This window comes from Octopus bimaculoides, chromosome 1, assembly GCF_001194135.2.
Source record: "Octopus bimaculoides isolate UCB-OBI-ISO-001 chromosome 1, ASM119413v2, whole genome shotgun sequence".
Lineage (NCBI taxonomy): Eukaryota > Metazoa > Mollusca > Cephalopoda > Octopoda > Octopodidae > Octopus > Octopus bimaculoides.
The window spans coordinates 112,096,029-112,113,226 of NC_068981.1; the positions used below are offsets into that span (position 1 = coordinate 112,096,029).

The 17,198-nt window shown below is 35.0% G+C and overlaps 1 protein-coding gene across 6 annotated transcripts in view; it reads left to right on the forward strand.

The window, feature by feature from the left end:
- The window catches only part of LOC106880055 (F-actin-uncapping protein LRRC16A), a 507,909-nt gene that overhangs the window by 6,119 nt on the left and 484,592 nt on the right, over window positions 1-17,198 (forward strand). For 5 of the 6 annotated variants that reach the window (XM_052969341.1, XM_052969359.1, XM_052969344.1 and 2 more), the window contains exons 2-4: window positions 1,861-1,920; window positions 9,074-9,201; window positions 13,707-13,875. In XM_052969341.1, coding sequence (XP_052825301.1) covers window positions 1,861-1,920; window positions 9,074-9,201; window positions 13,707-13,875 — 357 coding nt within the window. Of the gene's footprint in view, window positions 1-1,860; window positions 1,921-5,357; window positions 5,426-9,073; window positions 9,202-13,706; window positions 13,876-17,198 lie in introns of those variants that run through there. The other variant, XM_052969353.1, reaches the window with a different exon arrangement.

Below are 17,198 nucleotides of genomic sequence, written 5' to 3' on the forward strand. Positions count from 1 at the left end.
ACAAATTAAATTTGTTCCATGGAGGATAGTGGTGGACGGAAAACAAGACAGGAAAAAGAAACGGTGAAATAAACAAACAAAAAGGCTATACAGCCAGACGTGGAAAAGTATGTGTATATTGAACGCTGTGAAGCACGAACTGGAAGAACGAAAATGTATGTGTGAGCTTGGGGAGACCAAGAATGAAAAGAATTAGTAGCTGGACACATGTGACCAGCGAGGGGTAGGGAGAAAGAGTGGTAGAGGGAGAAAAAGGGGAGGAAGTAGAATATAAGTGAGCAACGAGAGGGAGAGAGAGAGAGAGAGAGAGAGAGAGAGAGATAGAGAGATAGTAGTGATGAGGAGAGGCAAAGAACAGTAGAAGGAAGAATGAGAGGAGGAGATAGATACAAAAATAGAAAGAGTCGCGTCAGAAAAATAAAGTTCAAAACTTACTTGCAAAGGTAACGCGTGCATTCGATCGTGTGATACAAATAATATATGAGTATATGCATATATATGTACATGTATGTACATACCTTCATCTACATGTATATATAGATGCATATCTGGGTACATGACGTTATATATATATACACACACACACACTCATATAGACACCCATATGCATATATATGTATACACACACACACACACACACACACACACATATATATATACACAAATGTATTTAAAAAGCTAAGAAAAAATAATGAATTAAAAAAATATATATAAAATAAGTGAGAGAAAACCAGTCTATTACTAATTATTACTGTAGAGTGCCGTCCAAGTAAGACAAGTACAGTTTGAATATGCTAAACACATTTTTTCCTTCATCATTTTCATGTCAAAATAAACTTCTTCCATCAAAAATTATATATCATTTGAAAGTTCTGGATGTGAACTTTCTTCTTATATAGTTATTTCCACAAATTTACAAAGTTTGTCTTTTTTTTTTTTTCTTTTTACTGCTGAATAGTAGCCCCCATTCTAGTTCAGTGTGCTGGAGTGCTCTAACTTGAGTTGTGTCGAAAGTTATGCAGTCATGTAGAGGAATGTTTTTTATTTTGATATAAAAATTGTTGGGGGTTGTTCAGATAAACATTACAAAATATAAAAGTGAAAAATTTATTGTTAGTTTTCACTTAGAAAAGAATATATTTTCTTCAAGACTTTTTACATCATAAGAAAAAAAACTTCTCGTGAATTCAATATGGTTATTATTGAATCTAGCCATGATATGGCAAAAAAACATAAAGTCAATAAAATGAGTGGTATATTGACCTACTTGCCATACTGAGAAGAAGTAAAATGGATTGCAAATCCAAAGCTTCAAATATTGAGTTAGAGCCAGAATTTCAAGAAATGGACAAACTAATTACTAAGTTAACATGTATTTCTACAAAAAAATACACTGAATTGAAATACAGGTAGAAGAGATGTCAGATATATAACAAGGGTTATTATTTTTAGACGTCTCATAAAATTGTACATTCAGTACTACTTGTGTGAACTTTTACACTAGCTAAAGAATGAAATGTTTCAAACAAGATTCGTTTTCAAAAGAGATTATATGTATCAAGGTTCTTTGTAAATCCTCTTAGACTTTTTAAAGTAATTGAAATTTTCACATTTAACCTTTGTATTAATTGTTGCAGCTAGCTGTTATCTTATTACTAATGCTATGCTGTATCCATGTTCAGAGTATTTAACTGTTGCAGTAACAGGTGCTATATGAAACTATAGATCTCTGACCTAAGTACTGTATTTTAAGGTGTTATAAGCTTATAGGGATTGTCTCTTGATTCCAAAACTTATCAAGTGTATTTTGTTATATCTATTTTTGCATATCTATTTAACAGTGTTTCATTTTGCTTTCAGTTGGAACATTCCTTTCATTATCTTGACATCCAATCTATAGAAAGTCCGAATCCAAACAGGGTAAGATATTAACTGACAGAAGATGAAAATAACGCAACAAAACATGATCATGATATTTTTTGTATTCCTGTTACAGTATTTTGTTATTGATTTTGCAGTTTTACAAATATATTTTCAGCAATTTCAAATTAGTTTTTTACACAACAGAATCTTAAAAGTAAAGGAGTTTCTTGTAATAGGTAATATAATAGCACTTAATGCTTATATAAGACACTAAAAACACTAACTGTATCAAATATGAGTGGTAATGGTAATAGCATCACTAGTACATGTAACAAATGAAAGCTAGCACTGATTTTGTTATGACATTTCATATCTGTGTATGCCCAATGTAACCACCTGCCTTATTTTCTAAATTGGCTCATTAAATCTGCAAATGTCACTATCATATTACATCTTACATTGGAAAAATTTATGCAAGCTGCTAACAAAGACAGTTAAAGTGATGCAGTATGGTCACCTTCTTGTAAGTTACAAGTCCTTTGATTCATTGAAATATTGGGGCACTTCCAAAGACTCTATCTTTCTGTAATGTATCTTGAACAAAACACCTTGGCAAAACTCATTTCATATCTGCATAGAGGCACTAGACTCAGCAGTACTAACTAATGAGCTATTTACCAGTTTTACAGCTTTGCTACTGCACTAGACTTTCTAGTGACAGCATACTGATCAACCTTTTAGTGGGGTATTTGTTGCTTATTGATTCCACCATTGAACCACACAAATTGGTAATTGGGAAAGCAGCTGATGCTTTTTGTAAAGAGTTTTCACTGATTAGGCAAATTAAAATTTCAATGTTTGAAACTTTCCAAAGGGTGCCTGCTGTATGAAGGACATATAAAGTGCAGGTTAACAAACTTATTTATTTCCACAAACACTTAAAGAAAATACCATTAAAATTTCCCCAAAACATAGATGACAACTGAATACAGCAAGTAATGCATCAAAAGTAGAGTGAGATGGAAAAATAAATTGTATAGTGAGTTAGGGGTTTGAAACTATAACAGTTTAAGTTCTCAGTCATTGTTTAAACCAAAGATCCAACTTGCACTACTGGATTTCATTCCATTTGATGTTTGAGGTATCAAAAATTGGCTGCTTAATCAGCTGGAAAATTATTACTGATATTAACCAAAGTTACAGTTGTATATTAATGCACATCAGATGTGACAATAATTTTGCAGTCATTTCCAAGCATTTTGCTTGTGGTCATTGCCACATAAAATGTACCCAGTGCACTCTTTAAACTTTAAAGTGGTTGTCATTAGGAAGGGCATCCAGTCATAGAAACCATGTCAAAACAGATATTAGAGCTTGATGCAGTCCTCTGACTTACCAGTTCCTGTTGAACCATCCAAACCATGCCAGCATGGAAAACAAACAGTAAGTGCTACTGATGATAATAATGACTGTGATAATATATCTAGATATTCTTGATATATGTAAAATATGTGAACAAAATGCACAAATAACATGGGAGAGCCAACTCAGTTAAAAACAGTACAAGAGACCTAATTGCTCTTTTCTATTTCTAGTTTGGAATTTTTGTGATGCACAAATGTTTTTACATTTTGAATTATGCTGGATCCATTTCAAACAAGTTCCAAATCCAAGCCATTGATTAAAAAAATATATTTTTGTGAAATATTGGAATTTACTATTAGGTTGTCAAGAAATTTCTTGCGGTTTTTAACCTTTAAATTCAGATGCACATATCTCAGCTCAAACAAAACTTTATTAATCAAAATAAACACCATCAGAATCAACACACTTTTGCCAATGTGAAACAAGTTTATTTATGCCAGTAGTGTAAAAATCCTGCGTTCTGGTAGCGATAAAGTCGTTGAAGGCATGTTTGGCATCGTCTTGGTTTTTGAAGCATTTCTCACACAGGAAGTTGTCAAGATGCTTGAAAAAGTGGTAGTCAGTAGACAAGAGGTCTGGTGAGTATGGCTGATGAGGCAGATTTTTGTAGCCCAATTCATTTAACTTCTGCAAGGTCAGTTGTGCGATGTGCAGCTGAGCCTTGTCGTGGAGAAGAATTGGTCCTTTTCTATTGACCAATGCTGGCTGTTGTTGTCAGAGTTTCTTATGCATTTCATCCATTTGCTGACAGTACTTTTCCGCCATAATGGTTATGCCTGGATCCAAAAAGCTGTGATGGATGAGACAGGTCGCAGATCACCAAACAGTCACCATGAGTTTCTTTTGTGCAACTTTGGCTTTGGGAAGCGTCGTGGAGCTGCGTTGGCATCCAACCACTCAGCTGAATGTCTCCAGTTGTCATAAAGAATCCACTTTTCATCGCAAGTCACAATCCTGTCAAGAAACGGGTCATTCTTGTTGCATAAAAGAAGGGAAGACAATACTTCAAAACGGCGTCTTTTTTTGGTTGTCGTTCAATTCGTACAGCACCCATTTCTCAAGTATTTTTGTTTTTCCAATCTCTCTTAAGTGGTTGGAAATTGTCATATGCGTTATGTCTAATTCAGAAGCAAGCTCTCAAACAGTTGTGCGTCAATTGGTTTCGACTAAGGCTCTTAGTTGATCGTTGTCAACATCTGATGGCCAACCACTACGCTTATCATCTTCAAGACTCTCGTCACTGCTACGAAATGTCTTGAACCACCATTGTGCTGTACGTTCATTAATGATTCCTGGGCCAAATGCATTGCTGATATCTCGAGCTGTTTCAGCAGCTTTTCGGTCTAGCTTGAACTGGAATAAGAAAATTGTGCAAATTTGCTTTTTATCCATGTTGTATTCAATGTTCCGGAAAAAAATGGTCTAATTATTCATAAAGAAAAAGAGTAACACAATTAGATAGAGTGAAAAACAGGCTTTAAAATGATATATAAAGTCAAAGTAATTTAACGAAAATTAATTTGAAAATACATTATTTAAAACCAAAATTAAAAATTCTGCAAGAACTTTCTTGACAACCTAATATTATAAGCTCCAAGAGCTAACATGTCAAGGATTTGTAAAAAAAGATATGAAATTTAACAAAAATAAATAAATAAATAAATCAGTCTGTAAATGTTGATAAACTCAATACATAATTCTCAAGTAAAAAGAAAATAATCAACTACTGAGTCATATTTAGACCTAATTGATTATCAATTTCCTTGCTTTCCATCCAACATCACACAGTCATATTATTATTGTTGTTATTTTAAAGTAATTTGATATGAGATCATGTGTTGAAACTGAAGTAATTACATCCTGGAAAAGCCACTTAATTTTAAAGCTGTTAAATTCACTTTGTTTGTTATTTTCTTTCTCTGGCACACTTTGATTCTTTTACATTTCAATCACAGTCGATGTATTTTTTCTCATTATTTTTCTGCAGTTATCACTCTTGTAATAATGAAGCACCCCACTTTTATATGGCATAATATGTCTCTCCTTTTTCTTTTTTTTTTGAGTGTTAGGTGCACCTTGCCACCCAGTTTAGCACCATCATCTGGCTTTAGGGTACCTTAAGTGGAATTTATCCCTTGTAAGTATTCAGACTAGGCCTCTGGCTTGGGGATTTCCATTCACCATCATCCTCTATGTTTCTCTATGATACCAAGTAAAAATAGATTCAACCTTCTGGCCAATTTCCTTCCTTTTCTCAAACATGTGAGAACTTCTCTCCAACCTAAATCCTACTCTCTCAGAGTTTCAAATTTCCTGGTCTAGATCTACAACCCATATCTGTTGTCTAGGATGTACTCTCTACTCCTCAAATTTCACTTCAAAAGGTGGTGTTGTACATATGTCAACTGTACACTATCTCTCTTATTTGAATTTCCTCAATAATGCCTTCCAGATACTCTGACCCAAAGTCTCCCTCCCTTATTTCTTTATATATATATCTACTCTTCCTGTTGTTCTCTGATAATCTTAAATCACCTTCAACTCTAACCATAACTCTTCCTGCATTGAGAACATATATCTCACTTCTCTCCTTTCCAAAGTCATTGTCCTCAATACTCACATCATATGACTTTCATGCTCATCCCACACCAATGCTGCCAGTGCTGAAGCCAAATCCTTTACTATTTTCAGCTCTTTACACCAACTGACTTCACCTTCTAGACTGACACGCACAGACACCTCAAATACTCTTGACTTCTTTCTCAGTTAAAATCTTACATCTATTAAACTGTGTCTACCTCTTCACCTATTGGGTTATCTGACTCCTGCCTCATCATTGCATCTAAACGCACACTCAGATACTACACAGCTACCCCACTTCTCAGACTTATAGCACTTCAGGTCAACCACTTTTGTGCCAGTTATTCCTGATAGCACACGAACTTCACTCCTGACCCATCAGAAGTAACCTATTGAGCGACTAAAACCATTGTTTTAGGCATGTCATTCCACATATTCCATTTTAGGCATGTCCTTCCAGATAAACTCCAATGTCCCAAGTCCCCCTGAGTGGTTTACAGCTATCTGGACAAAATTCAAGGCCCATGGCTGAAAAATCATATCCACTTCCCAAATGTGGGTGCTGTTCACCCAGCAGTGCAACTCCTATGAGACATATATCCTATGTGCATAGGATGCATTCATGCATCATATAGCCCTCAAGCTTTCCTGCCTCCCAAATTACAGCTGATGCTTCTGTTCCCTTGCTAATAGAATCTCCATCAACTTTGCAGAGTACTCTTTTCTGCCTTTTCTAAACAGCAATGGTTCTGTTAGCAGTACAACCACAGGAGAAGCATCAATGTTCACTGCTCTCTTCCACCTTCTAGATGTCAGCGGCTTTGTTAGCAGTACAGTCTTGGAGAAAGTGTCCACGTCCACTACCTGTTTTGCATCTAAATCCTCACTACTATGGCTAATCAAATCTTTCCTCTTGCACTCTACCAGGCTCTCTACTTTGCCAAGTGCAGAAATACATCAGGTTGCTTCAAAACAACAATAATTATGTCCTATCCATTACACTTGAACATTGTGCCTTATACTCTCCAAGTTCTTAAATCTTTCACTCTTTATGGAGATGTGCTCTCACATTTGGAAACACATTTTAGTGTGTCCCATTTCAAAGAAACATTTGTTGCGTAATGGAAACCACCATAAACAATGATTTTCTCCAACACCTTGAATTCTTCTCTCTCCTCTGTGACCACCAGTACAGCTTCCACAGAGCCACGCAGTGGGGGATCTTGCCTTCAAGAAGTTAGTTCAGTGAAAACAGTACTGTTGCCTTAGGCATCAGCAAAACTTCCTCTGTGTAAACTTCATCCATCTCTCATTTCTTGGATCAGTATCTTCCTATCAGAATGCACAGTTGCAGCATGTGTGGACAAGGTTCTTTTAACACCTTTCTCAATCAACTTTTGTATTTTCTGGGGTTTGGTTTTGTTTTCACTCTCTTCCTTTTATATATCAATGACCTATTTGCTGCTACATCATACATTGCCCACTCTTATGCAACCTAGGTACCACATGCCAAACCTGCATTGATTCCATGAACGGTGACCTTGAGAATATACTCCAGTAGAGCCATGCAAATCTTGATTCATCTCTTTAGCAATAAAAAAGAAACTCAAGCTTTGTTTATATTCAGAAAATATTACTTCTTCCTCTACCCCAACCCCTGTATGCAGAAAAGGCACAGACACACTCTGCTACAGTATACAAGGTCACTCCAAATGATGAGTTCTACTAACAGTAGGAATCTCTCTTGTTGAAAGCACATCTTTGACAAAGCTAAGGCCATCCCATTGACCAGCCCTTCTCTTCAGAGCCAGGACATATCTTAATCCTCAACTGTTAATGATACTATACAAGGCTCGAGTGAATCTCACAAATGAAGTACCACATAAACTAATGGGACAGTGCTGTTACTTTACACACACACACACACATTTTGACCTACATCCAGAGAAGAGTCATATCTTTAATGGGCAGTCTCCAGTCACAGGTTCACAGGCATACTCTCTCCTCTGTGTCTTTTGTGTCACTTCTCTGTTCTTCAGAACTGGTTGGTCTCATCTCTCCTTCATTCAGGCACACCCATTCATCTCTTTGCCTTTTGTCATTCATGTTGCATTCAAACTCCACTGACCTTACACTAACCGCTATAACCAACTCTTCCTCCTCAAAACCTTAGCCCTTTGGAATCTTTTTCCTAGTTGCTAACCTGAAACAAAAGTTAACAACATCAAGTCTTGGAGGTCCTACAAAGGTCATAAGTGCTTCTCCTTCTTCTAGATTCAGTAAATACAAAAAGGTAAAAAATAAAATTAAAAAACACTTAAGGAAAAGGTTTTAGTAATGACAAAACGATAGAGAATTTTAAAAAACCAAAAGTCAAAGTCTATTGGAATTCCAAAAATATACTAAAGATAAAATGAGAGAAAACCACTTTGTGGGCTATATTTGGCATGGCTCAACCAGAAGTGAAGTAAGGTACAGTTAGAAACCAACAATGGCTCAAAAGTTCTGGGTTAAAAGTAGAAACAGAAGGTCTGATTTTAGCTGCAAAATAATTACAAAAATCAGAGTGATGAAAAAAAAATTGACATCATGTGCAGCCTAGCAATCACTGAGACAATTGGCCACATCATTTCTGGTTATCCAGTTCTTGCCAAGTACAGTTATATCCATAAACATGATCAAAATGGTTATATGCTGACACTTAATGAAAATGAGTAAGCAGTGATATAAACATGTGCCAAATATGGCACATTAATAACAGCTTGGCCATAATCTCTGACATGCCTTTTTAAAACTGACAACATCAAAACAAACTATGGAGATATAATTATCAAAGACAAAAAAAACATCTGGAACTACATGAAGAGACTATCAAAATACAAGATTTTAAAATTGAAATAAGTAGGATGTGGAGTAGGGAATTGAAAGCAGTACCAATTCTTGAAGTATTATATATTATAAAGAATATTAACAAAATTTTAAAACCATACGAGGGCACACAAATTAAAACACTACCCAAAAGATAGCACTATTTGACTCAGCCCATATGCAAGATACTTTTAATTCAATTGCTACTAAATACCACACTCAGCGCATAACTTATCTAATCACTGCCTGATAAAATAACATACTTTACAGAATAACCACCAAAATTATTGTTGTTGATGATGATGATGAAGATTAATGACCACATTTTTTTTTGCAGCTTTCTTTAATTGTGGATGGAAAACAGTTCAACTTTGTTCCACTTGAACTTGATAGTGATAAATTTAATTACCTGATCACCCACATAGGAGTCTCTCTACAGAGTGTCTTTCCTGGTGTTCCTTTAGAGTAAGTAGCTAACATTTATATACTTTGACTTCTTTGTTTTACTCTTTCTAGAATCCAAATAAATTGGCATTCAAACAAGGATACTTATAACAAGTAATCCTTATATATCTGGCGTTGCACAATGAGCAAACACTCCACACATATTCATAAACAAATTTGAGCATGTGTGGGGAGAATACAATTTTGTATGTATCTAATTTAATGCCCTCAGCTTTCTGTGTTAGTTAATTTTCATTCTCATATTGTAGCATTGGTATATTATATGTCAAGTCTCAAAATATTTTTATATTTTGACTGAATTCATGAATAGTTGTCAGTTGGTTTTCTAGCTGCATATTGCTCCCCTATAAATGGATTTAAGATATAGAGATGATTCAAATCTGTTAGAATGTATTAAGAATTATTATGTACATCATTGTTTGGATTCTCACTGTTTTATGAGCATATGACGATTTATGAGGTGCATTCCAGAAATTTAAAAACTTTTTAAGGAGATTATTCTAATTTTATGACGTCCTAGATTATTGTAATTTTAGTGTAACATTACCATACATCTATATTCCAGATTGAAGGAGAGAGCTGTAATAGCACTTTGAACACACCCTACTAAACACTGCTTGTCACAGCTGACTAGTTTGTAGAATGTAATTGGAACATGAAAACAATTTGGAAGCTCATTATGCTACAGAGTTTTGTGGTAAAGTTTTTTGCTTGCGCAAGAGGGTCAAGGAGGTGAGAGACAATAAGAGTTGTGGGAGGGAGAGGGATGTCAGAACATTAGAGGTGGTTTAGAGAATTCACAGTTTTATGGATGAAGACCTATGTGTGTCCATTAAAGGCAATAAGGATACAGTCTGGAGTTGGTGTAGCAACTATACATAGAATTATTCACGAAGTTCTAAATGTGTGCAAAGTTTGTTCCCAGGGTGCTCAGTGATGAACAGAAGGAAAGACATGTTGGTGACAGTAAGAGATGGTTGGGCTTATTAACTTCAATCCAAGACTACTTGAGTCTCTGGTGACCTGTTTTGAAAGCTAGATCTACTGTTATGATTTAGAGACCAAGAGATGGAGTGTCCAATAGAAGCATCCTGTCTCTCCCACACCGATGAAGGCCAGTCAAAGCAAGTTCACCAGGAAGATCATGAATGTCTTCTTTATGTATAGTAAGGGCATCATCTACATCCAATGGGTTACCTTTGATCAGACTACCAACAAAGAGTACTTTGTGGAGGTTTTGAGGGAGTTCAGGAAGATTTTTCATTGAAAAAGATCAGAGTTCTTTTATTCAAATCAGTGGTATCTACACCAGGACAGTGCACAGGTCCTCAATTCTATCCTGGTGATCAACTACTTGACAGAAATGGGCATCAAAATTGTCCCTCACCCTCCCTGCAGTTCAGACCCAACTTCCTGTAACTTTTGTTTGTTCCCCAAGGTGAAGGAGAACCTCAGGCAGTCATTTTGAAGACATTGAGAAGATGAAAGGAGCTGTGACAAGGGTCATGGACTTCCATGGGACTTGAAGTGGCTGGAGCATTACAAGTTCATCAAAGTCAGAGGATCCTATTTTGAAGGAGATTAGAGTCTTGTACTTCTTTGAAATTAATAAATGTCTCTTGAAAAAGTTTCAAAACTTTTGGAATGAAATTGGCAGACATCTGCATGCATCAGCAAATTGTTTATTGATCTCTATACACAAAAATGACTATTTTTGTTTAATTAAATTTTGATTGAAGAGACACAATCAGGTCAAAGCGCCAATGAATTGAGTGTGTTGTCAGTGGCTTCTGATCTTAACTGATTTGAAGTGTTGTCATGTACATGTTTTGTCTTAGTATAAAAGATGAGCTACACCAAATATTCTGCTCAATACCAGATTTACTTGTCAGTTGTTTGGCTTTAATTAGTTGGACATATCCCTTGGTTGCTGACAATACATGATCATGAGCAGAAATAGTGGGAGAGCATCATAGCCATGTGTTGGGAAGAATTCTTTGGGGTTTGAATAATTCACCTCTAGAAACATGGGTGTTTCGTACATCATCCTTAAACAACCCTTAATCAGGGACTATCCAACCTGAAGAAAATTCTGAGCCCCACCTGCAAGTGATAAATATTGTCATTCAAGTAGCTTAGTAATATTACTTACCCAGGAGCTCAATATATTGGTTAATATAGCATGCTTATTCATTTAATAAGAACGGGAGTTATAAAAATATTTTGCCGAGGTGAAAGAAAACAGAAATTTTGAATTGCATTCATATCTATATCTGATATCTTACACATAATGTAGTTGGTAAAAAAATGATATCATCATAAACTGTTTTTTATGAAGGCTGCATGACTAATGGAAAAATAAGCACTGATATAAAGACCATGAATCAGCAGTTTATTGAGGGGTATTCTTGTTAATGATAATGATTATTATTTTATTATTCTGCTTGTTCCTGCATTTCTGCCAGCTTTCTCCATGTGTTATACTTATGTCAAGAGAGGTTCTAACTTGAATGCAGAAATATATATTGGGAGGGAGGAAGGGGAGAAAAGGAGGTAAAGAAAGAACTGAAATGGGAGTAGCTGAATCAGTGGGGAGAGAGAGAGAGAGAGTGTCCAACAAAAATTTCTACATCGCAAGTTATTTCATGTTAAAGTTGTTGTATTTCGCTAATTTCAACCAATCACTGATGTCTATTCAGCTGAATACAGTTACTGCTGTTTTTGTACACAATAATTTTTGCCGGTGTCAAAATCGTTATTCCCTGTTAATTATATCGTTATTCCCTAGTAAAGGTTTAGGGTTCGGGTTTTAGGGTTAGGGTTATGAGTCATAGGGTGTTAGGGTTAGGGTTATGAGTTAGGTTATGGCAAAAATAATCATAACCCTAACCCTAAAACTAACCCTAACTCTAAAACCCTAAAGCTAAAACCAGTACAAACGCATGAACGATGTTATAAATAACAGTACCGCCGATAGTAGTTGTTGACAAACAACGGCACTAATTTCATTCAAGGGAAAAGATTCCATTACACCGCTAGAATATGTTGTTTATATTTCATAGCAGTAATTGTTTTCACCTCAATAGATGTCAGTGATTGGTTGAAATTACCGAAATACGACAATTTTTTACATGAAATAAATTCGAATACAAAAATTTTTATCTGTTCTATAACACAAAATATACAAGTATACGAAGTTTGAAAGTGTTTCGGTATCAAAAACACTACATAAAACATAAATGAAAAGTGGTGCCCGTCAATTCAGAAAGATCCCAAAATTTGAATTATTTAAAAATATTTTTCAGTTTTTTTGAGTTTATTTGTAATATGAATGAACTGTTGTTACTTTAACATTCATAAAATTAATGGTGTTTGATTTGTTGATGTGTTTATAAAAAAATCGTAAATGTGGAAACTGAGAAAACATTGCTCACAAAAGACTATGTGTCTATAAAGCTGAGTAATAGACTCAAAAGTTCAATTTATCTTCATGCATTAATTTTATGTTGTCTGTTTAGGTACATTTACCATAACACTATCTTGGTGGCATAACCATATCATGTCTTAACTCTATTAAACAACTAACTGACAATGAAAGCCCATGTTCATACTTTGGTTAATGGATACCTAAATTTGTTTTGTTGAGAAACTCCTGGTGCTGAAATTTTGTGAATATTAATAGAATGGCCTTTTGGATTGCTATCCCAGATATTTTGAAGAGTTTGCTCTGAACTATAGATCATTTGTATAATTTAAGGATATGGGTTACGAGTGTATTGCTCAAACATGCTCTCCTGACAACTGAAAAGTTTAGTGTGTGTTAATCTAAGCACTTCAAGCCAATAAGATTTCTAATTTTAGTATTGTTACTTCTTATAGTTGTAGATTATACCTCCTTGTTATACTTGATCCTTTGAAAATTAATTGTCTTGGCCTGAGGGGTCTCTGTCTTCCAGATGCTAGTGCTACATAAAATGCACTTATGCCAGTGCCACATAAAATGTAATCATACCAGTGCTACATAAATGCATCCATGTTGGTGGCACGTAAAAAGCAACCAGCACATTCTGTAAAGTGGTTGGTGTTAGGGAGGGCATCCAGCCTTAGAAGCCATGTCAAAACATAGAATGAGAGCCTGGACAGCTCTCCAGTTGACCAGCTCATGTCAAACTGTCCAACCCATGCCAGCATAAAAAATCGGTTGTTAAATGATGGCAGTGGCAGATGCTGCTGCCACTGCTGCTACCAGTGATGCTACTGGTGTCACTGCTGCTGCTGACAAGATAAAACCAGCCAACTTTTGGAACAGTTGCCTGATACCCTGCAAATTCTGCCTTTACATCTTTTAAATACCCAATTGTTTAGTAATAATGACTATTTGAAATGTAAGTATGCAATATTCATAAATGAAAGTATGAGTTACACTACATTATATAGAAGTATGGCTTGTTTTCAGTATAATGCATTTCATTGAGAATAATATGCTTATCTTTTATTTTGTTCAGACGCTTGATAAAAAAGATTGATGTCATTCCACCAGAACGGTTGAATCTGATGCACAACATGATCAAGGACAAAGCAAAGAAGGATCCTGGTCCATGTGGAGGGTTTTCTCATATGTATGCTTCTATGTGTGACTATCATCATCTTCCATATCGAGATGAAGTTGCTTGGGTATGTCTAATTAATCCCTTTATCTCTCTTAGACTTAATCGTTACTATTATCATTGGAAACAGTTTTTATGCAATACAGACTGCAATGTTGAAGCTTTGTGATATTACAGTGCCTTTTACCATTTGAATAAGGTGTATTATAATAGCATGTTATTATACAGTCCTATATGTAATAGTTATAATATTTTTACGCTTGATATTGATCTTAGTTTATGTCTAAGTGCTGTAGCTCAAGCTAGTATTTTAGTATTTCTACTAACTATTTGGCTTGTCTCTTTCATAAGGTTTTACTCTGACACTACCTAGAAGAATAAAAAAAAAAATCTTATCTATTTATCCCATGACTCAAGATGGATTTCCTTCTTTTAGTAACTCCATTTGTCTAATTGCAAGAAAAGATGTGTGGTGATGGGAAGCCTTTCAAATTGTAATTCTAATTGGTGTTAAACCAAGTGACTGATCAAATCTCTCTTGAACATACTTCTAAAAATAAATTAAAGGTGGAGAAATATCCATATTTCAGAGAGAGAAAGAGAGAGAGAGAGAGAGAGAGAGAGAGAGAGAGAGAGAGAGAGAGAGAGAGAGAGAGAGAGAGAGAGAGAGAGAGAGAGAGAGAGAGAGAGAGAGAGAGAGAGAGAGAGAGAGAGAGAGAGAGAAATTTGAAGTGTTGAACACTTTCAGAAATTCATGCTAACCAACCAGTAACTTACTAAAATATGACTTATTACTCTGACATATTTTTCAGCAATGGAAAACAAGCTGGGTTTATTCTGCTGAAGGCTCAGCCTTCCATTAATAGATTCATTCTTCTAAGAACTAAAGTTAGAGTTGGAGTTTCGATTTCTCTTCTGAACTAATCTTTTTACATTTTCTTAAACTTCAGCTTCCCTCAGGCATAAATATTTTTCTAATAAAATTCTTTACTAGTGAAGTTCTTTTTCTTGTAAGAGCAGATGCCACTCGAGTTACCTCTGCTTACATTGCAAATATTGATTTTCAAATGTTTGAGTTCGCTATCAACAACATCAATCTCACTTGTATGAAAGAGCCTGCAAAGGTCATAGGCACTGAGCATCTTACTTTGACATACTTATTGACAGAAATAACTTTTTCACACAGAACTGTATGAAATTGTTATATTTATAATTTCCTGACGTAAATGATTTAGTAAGCTAAATTATTCTTTGAGGTTGTAAAGAAACCATCTAAGATGATGTCTTCAGTTGAAAAATCAGTTGCTTGAGGTTTTTACTGTTTTTACATCTTCTTACTGCTACTATTTTACTTTGTTGACATTTCTTTTCTGAACACTTGTTTAAAACTCAATTTCTTGGGCTCTGTGTGATTAGTTTTCTGTAGTGTTCTTTTGTTATATGATATATAGTATATGGTTTGTTGCTGCAAATTTCTGTTTGGGCTCCCAGAATTATTCAGATAGGTATATGATGTGCAGTGCTAGGTCAGTCTTGATTAAACAAATCAATGACCAGTGGTATTCCAACTATAACCATCTTGTCATTTTAGGGGTATTTAAAACTATATTAACCAATGTGACTATCCTTATTTAAGACAACAAAATTTGATGAAATTTTAGCTATTTCAAGAAGGTTAATTGACTAAAGAAACCTTTTTTGATGGCTTGTTAAGTACTTGTTATATGCTGTGGGTTGATTTGATTATTATATCCTCTATCTTGCAAGTCCCTTATGCAAAGTCTGATGTTGGTGACTTATTTATATTTTGTTTATTTACGTTCCATGAAAGCTATTAAAATAATTAAGCCTAATTCTTGATGGAACCAATTTACTTTCACAACTACAATATTCAATTATTCCCAGTTAATCAAACTTCCTTAATGTTTTGTTACATATTCTATTATCAGTAACATGCCAACTTGTCCATAAATATTACATGTCTTAAGTTTTGAACATTTCTTTTCATATGCCTTATATTGTTGATTCATTTTTTAATACATTTTTCTCTTGCCTTCTGTTATACTCTTTTACTCTTTTACTTGTTTCAGTCATTTGACTGCGGCCATGCTGGAGCACCACCTTTAGTCGAGCAAATCGACCCTAGGACTTATTCTTTGGATGCCTAGTACTTATTCTATCGGTCACTTTTGCCGAACCGCTAAGTTACGGGCACATAAACACACCAGCATTGGTTGTCAAGTAATGTTGGGGGGACAAACACAGACACACAAACATATACACACACACACATACATATATATATACATATATACAACGGGCTTCTTTCAGTTTCCGTCTACCAAATCCACTCACAAGGCTTTAGTCGGCCCGAGGCTATAGTAGTTAATTTTTTAATATTTTTTAAAATAATTTTTTATTAGTTTTTTTTACTCTGTTGACACAATCTATTTAACATGTAGAAGTGCAGGTGGATGAAATTATTAGGTATCATATTAACAATTGAAGAATCAACAAGCTGTGTCTGTCTCCTGCATTTCACTTTACTCTTGACCAAGACACTAGTATATTTCTGGTCTAATTTACTAATGTCGACAATTGCAGCATGGAAGGTGTTTATAAGCCATTTAAAATAACACACAAAAACCATTAGATTCACTTCAACATTTAAATTTAATTTGTCAAAATATTTTCGTCGCTTTGAGACCACGACCTGTTCACTGACAAAATTCTGTGCTGCACACTGCAGGAAACCAGTATTGCAGTGATGATGACATCATATCTGCTGTTCATGAATTTTTTATCCAACAGGGTGAAAGCTTCTTCAACAATGAGATCCAAGCACTGCAACACCAATCAAAGAAGTGTGTAAACCACAAGGGGAGACACTGTTGAAAAATAAACCTTGTTTAGTTATATTCCATGAGAGTATCTTGGGCAGCTTATAAACTTTTCAGCTGGCCATCATATATTCAACAATATTTCTTGCAGTTATAAGAAAAATGAGTCATTGATAAACCAGTCCTAAATCTTAATATTTTAGCATCTGAAGTGAAGCCTGAAATACTCTGAATGTTTGTGATATGAGAAAGTAAGAGAGGTAAAACATAAATAAATAAAAGAGAAAATGAAGTATATATCCTGTAATGCTTAGTTAGGTTCTTGTTAAACAAACATGCTATGCAAAGTCAGATAAAATGTCTACACATAATAGGTAAGAAGCGTGCTTCCCAACTACATGGTTCCAGGTTCAGTCCCGCTGTGTGGCACCTTGAGCAGATGTCTTTTACTAAAGTCTCAGGCTGTCCAAAACTTTGTGAGTGGATTTGGTAGACAGAAACTGAAAGAAGCTTGTGATATGTGGGTGTGTGTATATATATATATATATAT